Source organism: Montipora foliosa, chromosome 9 (assembly GCF_036669935.1).
Source record: "Montipora foliosa isolate CH-2021 chromosome 9, ASM3666993v2, whole genome shotgun sequence".
Lineage (NCBI taxonomy): Eukaryota > Metazoa > Cnidaria > Anthozoa > Scleractinia > Acroporidae > Montipora > Montipora foliosa.
In genome coordinates this window covers 49,365,524-49,373,023 of record NC_090877.1, presented here as the reverse complement: position 1 = coordinate 49,373,023, position 7,500 = coordinate 49,365,524, and the positions used below count along the sequence as shown (strand labels likewise).

Genomic DNA, 7,500 nt, shown 5'->3' with positions numbered 1-7,500 from the left:
GCTCTTCTAGTGATGACGAGGTCTAGCTGGTGCCAGTGGCGGGGCTGAGGGTGTCTCCAAGACACTTTGTGCAGCTCCTTAAACTTACAGTAGCTACTCTAAACCTTTTCAGAAACTATCTATCTGATAGAACACAGGTTATGTATTGGACATACGTAAGTATTGGACATACATAAGTTATATTCACTTACAGTTCTATGCAGAGCCAGGGTGTCCCAACCCAACATGTTGAGGATATGCCTTGCCTCAGTTCGGCCAGTTTTGGAGTGTGCAGTACCGGTGTGGTAGGACATTACTATCTGTCCGAAGCCATAGAGCGAGTGCAAAAAAGGGCGCTTAACATAATTTGCCCCGAAGCAGAGTCATACGCTCATGCACTACAATTAGGTAATCTAGATAGGTTAGATGATAGAAGAGTACACTTGTGTCACAAATATATGGCGAAAATGAAGTCCCCGAGCCACCCTTTGCATCATCTGCTCCCCAGTCCACTCTTGGACGCGCCTAACTATCCCTTAAGGCAGAAAACACAAAAGTATTATCTTTTCCGGAACAAGCAGGCCTGTAGGACTAAGAGAGTAGAAAACGTTTTTACTTTTAAATATTTTGTGACTCTTGATATTTTATGTGACTAATTGATAGTACCACAAGTATTGTTATACTAGTAAATTATTTTATTTTAGATAATTTAAGATTGTAAAACGTACTTGTTAATTTAGTTGTTTTACTGCAAGAGAGTTTTTAATAAACTACTACGATTATTATTATTATTATTGAACAATATCCATTCTGAAATGAACTACATACGATGTGGGGCCCCCCAGGGCTCAATACTTGCACCCTTATTATTCCTTTTATACATCAACGACTTGCCTAACTGTAACCTTTTATATGATGTAAGAATGTATGCTGATGATACTAACCTTACGTATGCAGCAAAAAAGCCTGATGAGTTGTTCTCATCCCTAACACGTGACTTAGACAACCTTAAACAATGGCTTGATTCTAATCGCCCAGTTTTAACGTTGTCAAAACTAAATGCATTGGGAGTCGGCACAAAATCTCGCTACTACCTAGTGACTCAGATATTTGTTATAATGGCCATCCAATAGAAATATTTGACTCTTATAAATGTCTTGGTATACAGGTGGATGAAACGCTATCTTGGGGTCCCCATATCTCTGAGGTTAACCGAAAGGTTTCAAAAGTGCTTGCAGCTCTAAGAAGACTTAAACTACTATGCCCCCAACCAGTGCTCATAACAATCTACAAATCTCTCATTTTACCATATCGTGATTATTGTAGTGCTGCCTGGGGTGGCATTGGTACTGGCTTAAGTAATAAACTCGAAAAATTACAAAACACAGCCACTGCTCGCATAATAGCCGGTGCTGACTGGGATGTAAGATCGGATTCCTCTTAGATTCATTCGGACCTAAACTGGACGAGCCTCCCTGACAGACGTTCCAAACAAATGAAAACCCTTATGCTCAAAACAGTGATCGATCTACTGCCTGAGTATATATTCCAAGATTCGCGAACACTAATACTATCCACAGATACAATTTACGTGACTCAGAGCTAAATCTGTTCATCCCAAGACCGAACTCAGAAGCTCTTAAAGAGATTTCCCGTTACAGGGGTACCATTTCTTGGGAGAGTCTGCCTAGTGGGGCAAAGCAGGTCATGAGTTTGAATAATTTTCTTGTATTACTTACTTACTTACTTACTTACTTACTTAATTAATTAATTAATATGTTAAACCCGACAATGGATTAGATTATGCTGTAAGAATTTTTAAGTAAGTCACATTTTTAGCATTTAGGTAAATCAGATTTTTAATTATAGTCTGTTATTCTACTATTTTATTGGTAATCGTAGACGTAAAACACGGCTCCATGGGAGAGCACTTCTTAGTGAAATGGACAATGTGATGAAAGTTTTGACTTGATCGATTGATTTCTGTTGACAACACAAGGATCACTTGATTCTCGATGACGTCCATATAGAGGTTCGAAACAAGTTGCCCTTTTCATGATTAACAGTCCTTTTCAGCATGATTAAGTAAAGTACGATCGTCCGGGTGAGCGTAGTCCTGAGAGGGACTGTTTGAGGTGACATTGACTGACGTTTCGACAACCTGAGTGGAAGTGGAAGTCATCTTCAGAGTCAAGTGATTTGTGTAACGTCAGTAGATACTATAAAAACTCCGGTCGTACATGCCATTGGCAGGGTTCTATTTAGGATTTATCGTTTGGGGGAGACGTCCCAAGTGGCCGAAGGCCACGAGCTTCCTAGGGGGGTCCGGGGGCATGGTCCCCAGGAAATGTTTTGAAATGAATATGCGCTGAGATGCAATCTGGTGCATTTTGAGACACAATTTTGAGAAATGTTACAGTAGCATTTTATTTTATTTTTTAGTCGTGATCACGTTCTGACAATGTTAAACTGAGCTCCGATATTTGCTAACGTAAACAGAAGAGTTACCCGACACGTCTAATTCCACAAATATTTATACATACTCGTTGACTTGTTAGTACGTCAATAAAATAAATAAATTCAACAACGGCACTTTCCCATTTCTTACCAATGCTCGTAACTACTGCAAAATTCTAGATAACTGTAAACCTGTAAAGAAAAACTGACCGCGGTAGATGCGACTGTTAACTGACAACGCGTCTAATCGAGTGTGAAAAATACTGGTAAACAAATCATGGCAATTGATCTTTGGAAAATCTCCCTGATCAATTCAGGATCTAAATGTACTTTCCTTCTTTAAAAAGTTGAATTGAAATTGAATTGAATTACAAAGCCAGTTTGCGCTTCTTTACACTTTTGTAATGATCAACCACTGACTCCAGGACGTAATCTGACAACTGGTCAGGACCTTCGATGCAAATGCGGAGCCTTGTTTTAATTAGCTTCATGACGCTGAAGGAACGCTCAACAGTGGCTATTGTCACCGGTAATACATTTGCAATCGCAGCTACCTTTGCCAAGTTTATGTGGACTGATCTCGTTGCGTCTGGATGATTTTTCCGGTATAGTTACTTATATACTGTAATGATAACAACATTTTTGGGGGGGAAGCTTCTACCCCTCAAATACCCTAGATAGAACCCTGATTGGTCAACTTATTCATGATGTTATTGGTCGACTTTCAGTTGAGCCTAGATGTAATTAGCTGTGAAGACTTAACAATGCTTGGTGCATTTCGATCCGTCTATAGGTTTAAGGTCTGTACGTGTGTCGTAGAATACGTCGAACAGTACTGTAAGAGAGTAAATCACGGTGTTGATGTCATCGATGAGTCGTTTGTAGGTTGCGGGAAGTTGCAGGCATCGGTTTATTGGTGTCTGTGCTAAGTTAACAAACCAGCTTTCCAGTACGATCCGTTGGTAGTAGTTAGTGCTGTGGGTAACACATTCAGCAGAGTCCCAGTCGATTCTGTGGTTTGTCTGCAGACGGTGTTCAGCTATGTTATTGTTGATGTCACCGTTCCCCGACACTCGTCTGTGTTTAGTGAGTCTAACGCTCCGATTCAATTTCTGCCGGTCACTTGACTCTGAAGATGACTTCCGCTCAGGTTGTCTAAACGTACGTCAATGTCATCTCAAACAGTCCTCCTCAAGACTTAACTCACCCGGACGATCGTACTTTACTTAATGATTTGACTCCTTGGTTCAAACCACTTACGAGTCCTTCTTAGGTCGGCTATCACAAGGTCGACCTCACTTGATCAAGACATGTTATGATTCCTAGATTCAAACCATTAATACATTTTTTGCGACTGCTAATTTGTTAGCTAAAGTACAAGTTTTAATTTTCTGTTCCAATAATTGGAAAATCCAGTTTGTTGCTTGGAGTGACTTGTTTATCCATTCGTTCTCTTGACTATCACTGGCTCCGATATGGGACTGCGCCGTCTCCAATAATCCACCGCAACAACAGCATACCAGCCTTGAGTGAATCCCCTGTTTTCTGCACGAAAATAAAACACTATGAACAAGCCGTCAACTTTGTATATAATTCTTTTCGATATGAAATGAGCCATGTTTGAGCAAGCTACGAGAACGTCATCTAAATTTTAATATAACTTCGCGTTTAAATACTCTAATCAAGTGGCTATTCCAAATCGTTCGGGCAAGGAAAATGTGCACCAACTTTTCAGGAATAAAATTTACATTAGAATGTTAACCTTTGGAAAAAAAATTGAAAAATAATGTTCTGGTTCTTACGTCCATCACAAAACCATAAACATTGTTGTTGTCAGAACGAGAATAGCAAATCAATTTACAAAAAAACGAAGCACGTATGTGGGTGCAGTTCTACCTATGCGCGCAGTGATAGAAGATCAGTATCAATTTTCGCCAAAAATGTATTAATAATTCATGAGCCTAACAGCCTCTAAAAACATCGATAAAACACCACGGTTAGGGTTAGTGTTTTAAAACCCGCTAAAACACTGCTGCTCGTTTTTTAAACGTTACATTATTTTCGCGAGAAAAAAAAATAAACATTACAATTTTACCACAATAGTGTTGTTCTTCTCCTTCTGATCGAAAAAGGATAGGCCCTGAAAAGGGGTTACAACAACTGGCAAATTTTGATTTCTTTGCCATTCAAAGCCCAACTACATGACCAACCAACTTACCTTCAGAAAGTGTATGATGATAACTGGTAAAGATTATATCGACTTCATTAACTCGTTTAAATGGGCCATGCGCACTCTTGCAAGAGTACAAGACTTCAAAAGAAAGAATACACCTAAAGACATGGAAGAACAATTGATTGACAGGCAATGACTTGATCTGCTGAAAATGAGTGAGATATAGTTTGCAATAACATACAACATACATGCAACATCACGAAACTAATAATAATAATAATAATAATAATAATAATAATAATAATAATAAAATAACAAAAATAATAAGCCTAACAATAATCATAATGATAATAATAATAATATTATTATTAGCTGAGCAAAACTGGTCTGCTAATTGGGGAGACTGAACTGAAATCAAATCAAATAACATGAAATCAAAGAAGATCAATTCAAACGTTGGTTTTTGATGAAAGAGGAAAACAGGAATACCTGGAGATAAACTTCTCGTAGCAGAGTAAGAAATTCAACGCACATATGACGTTAGTACAGAAATTGATCCCGGGCCACATTGGTGGAAAGCATTACTGCTCTTATCACTGCGACAACTCTGCTAATATCTACCGAATGAGCATACTTAACAATTATCCTGCGAAATCACGCGGATTATCTCCTGATACTTAGGCTACGAGGCCGTAGGCCGAGTTGGCTAAAATCAGGATTCCGCAAGATTGAGCAGGATAATTGTTTTCTTATTCAACACATTGATAGCAAAGCACAATTTTCTTCGTTTATTGGAAAAAAAAGCTGGAAAAACTGCCATTTTTCTCCGCGACACACACAATTACGCATATCGCAGGATATCTGTTAAGTACGCACGACGAATATTATGCGCGCTATGACCATATTTCTACATTGTCACAATAGGGCAGTTTATACGAGAGAAAATAAGCCGCGGCTTACTCTGGCCGCGGCGTAAATAATACGCGAAAGGAACTATTTATAGTTATTATAATACGAGTATAAACGCCTAGGCCAGGATAAGCCACGACTTGAGAAAGTCGTGAACGTAGATTTTGTACCATTTAGACGGGGTGTTCGCGTCTTATGTAAGCCGCGGCTTATTTTCTCTCGTATAAACGGCCCTAATGTGTTGAATAATAATATCAATTATATGACACGATGTCATAGGTGGGTGCATAACGTTAGTTCAACTCTGCTTGGAAACATGATTTTCATATTTGATTCAATCTATGTTTGTGTTGATTTTGTAGTGTTCCTGCCAGAAGTTTCATTGCTTAATCACTTGACACTTATTCTCTGTTATGCTTGCTCTTGAATGAAAAGAGTGGACAATAAAGGGGATATGGTGAGAGGAACAAGGTTTCAGTGTACCTTGAAGGTATATCTCTCCAGGTCACTAGAAATTCATAAGGTGACACACTGATAAGCTTCACTCCCTTGGCCTATAGACAACGTGCACTTTGTTAATGGCGTGAACATGGTGGTCTTCTAGAGAGAATAAAACCTCTCAGTAAAGTTACAGCTGTAGTTTACCAAATTTTCTATTAATTACGGAAAGGATGAGTTACTCTTTAAAAAAATCACAAACACACTGTAAAGAGCCAATCAAAACTTGGTTTTGAATATCAAGTTTAGTATCAGTGTTATTTTCTCTTTAATATTAGAAAGGCTTTGTTACCTGTGAAGGAGGCGAAGCAGTCTTTGCACAAATATGAATCAAACTTATTCCTGGCAATGGGAGCGTAAGTGATAGATTGAACTGCGAGAAAGACGGCAGAATTGTAGGGCCAATAGTTCTGACAGGTTCCTGAAAAGTGTGAAAAAGGCCTTTTACCTGTTAGAGAGATGAAATGAAAAGGCTACGCTCTAACCCTAACACTAATCCTGAAAAAAACACTGAATCCTTTACCGGTACTCCTTCGAGGTACGTTAAAAGTACGGCGGAGGTCAACCAATAGAAAAGCTTGTCTCGAAGGAGTTTTATTGCATAATGATAGGACATTCAGCCCTTTACCAGACCCGTCAATGCGAAAATTTATTTTTGATGGCAAAAAGTTTTTTTTAAATCACAGAAATGAAAATTAATTTAATTTTTGAAAGACCACACACCAGACACGCATTAAATGAGACCCCGGAGTTACCTTGAAAACTACAGATCGCTTCATTACCATTAATGTAATTGTACTATACAACTAGAGATACCTGATACCTGGTGAAAACGCAGTTCTCTCAACTGTTCATCTGTAGGGAATACCGGAGACCCCATGTGCTGCCACAGCTGATATGGACTTCCATTATCATTATCCAAACTATACACAACAAATACCAACTCTTTTCTAAATGGCATATTCGCTATGGCAACGTTCACTTGTGAAACTGATCTTCTTTCTGATGTATCGTTGCTGTTGTAAAATATGGCTGCAAATTCCCAGTCACTATGATTGGACACTTCTTGAGGAAAACGAACAGTGGGCAATACTCCAAGATCACTGTCGGTATTAACAGATGTGAAAAAACTATTGATCTGTTGATCACCTAGCAGAGCCAGCAAACCCATGACACTTAAAACAGGTTTCTTGACAAATTCAACCTTGCGGGGATGAGAGTGGTTCATTTGGAATCTTGCCAGCAAGGTACGCTGACGGAAGTACAGAGGGGCAAAATTCATGAAGCCATTGTCATTGCTTAATAGGTTATATCTGAAAAGTAAAAAGACATGATGGTATAATCAAATTCATTAAAGGATTAAGAAGAAAAACGTGTGGCAAAAGCAATATCTGGAAAACACTTGTGATTTAGTAGGGTTCGTAGACGCACGATGCAAAAGGACTTAAATCTTAAACCTTACTGTCAATGGATTGTTAAGCAAA

General features: G+C 38.7%; 1 protein-coding gene across 10 annotated transcripts in view; it reads right to left on the bottom strand.

Moving 5' to 3' along the window:
• Positions 1-628: 628 nt before the first annotated feature.
• LOC137971355 (alpha-L-iduronidase-like) overlaps positions 629-7,500 on the bottom strand; it is an 18,037-nt gene continuing 11,165 nt past the window's right edge. Inside the window, exons 5-9 of one of the 10 annotated variants that reach the window (XM_068818184.1) lie at positions 6,833-7,329; positions 6,309-6,457; positions 6,002-6,072; positions 4,655-4,767; positions 630-3,981 (exon numbers count right to left, since the gene is read on the bottom strand). In XM_068818184.1, the coding sequence (XP_068674285.1) occupies positions 3,875-3,981; positions 4,655-4,767; positions 6,002-6,072; positions 6,309-6,457; positions 6,833-7,329 (937 nt within the window). In that variant the 3' untranslated portion in view covers positions 630-3,874. Of the gene's footprint in view, positions 3,982-4,654; positions 4,768-6,001; positions 6,119-6,308; positions 6,458-6,832; positions 7,330-7,500 lie in introns of those variants that run through there. The other 9 variants (XM_068818185.1, XR_011117003.1, XM_068818187.1 and 6 more) reach the window with 9 other exon arrangements.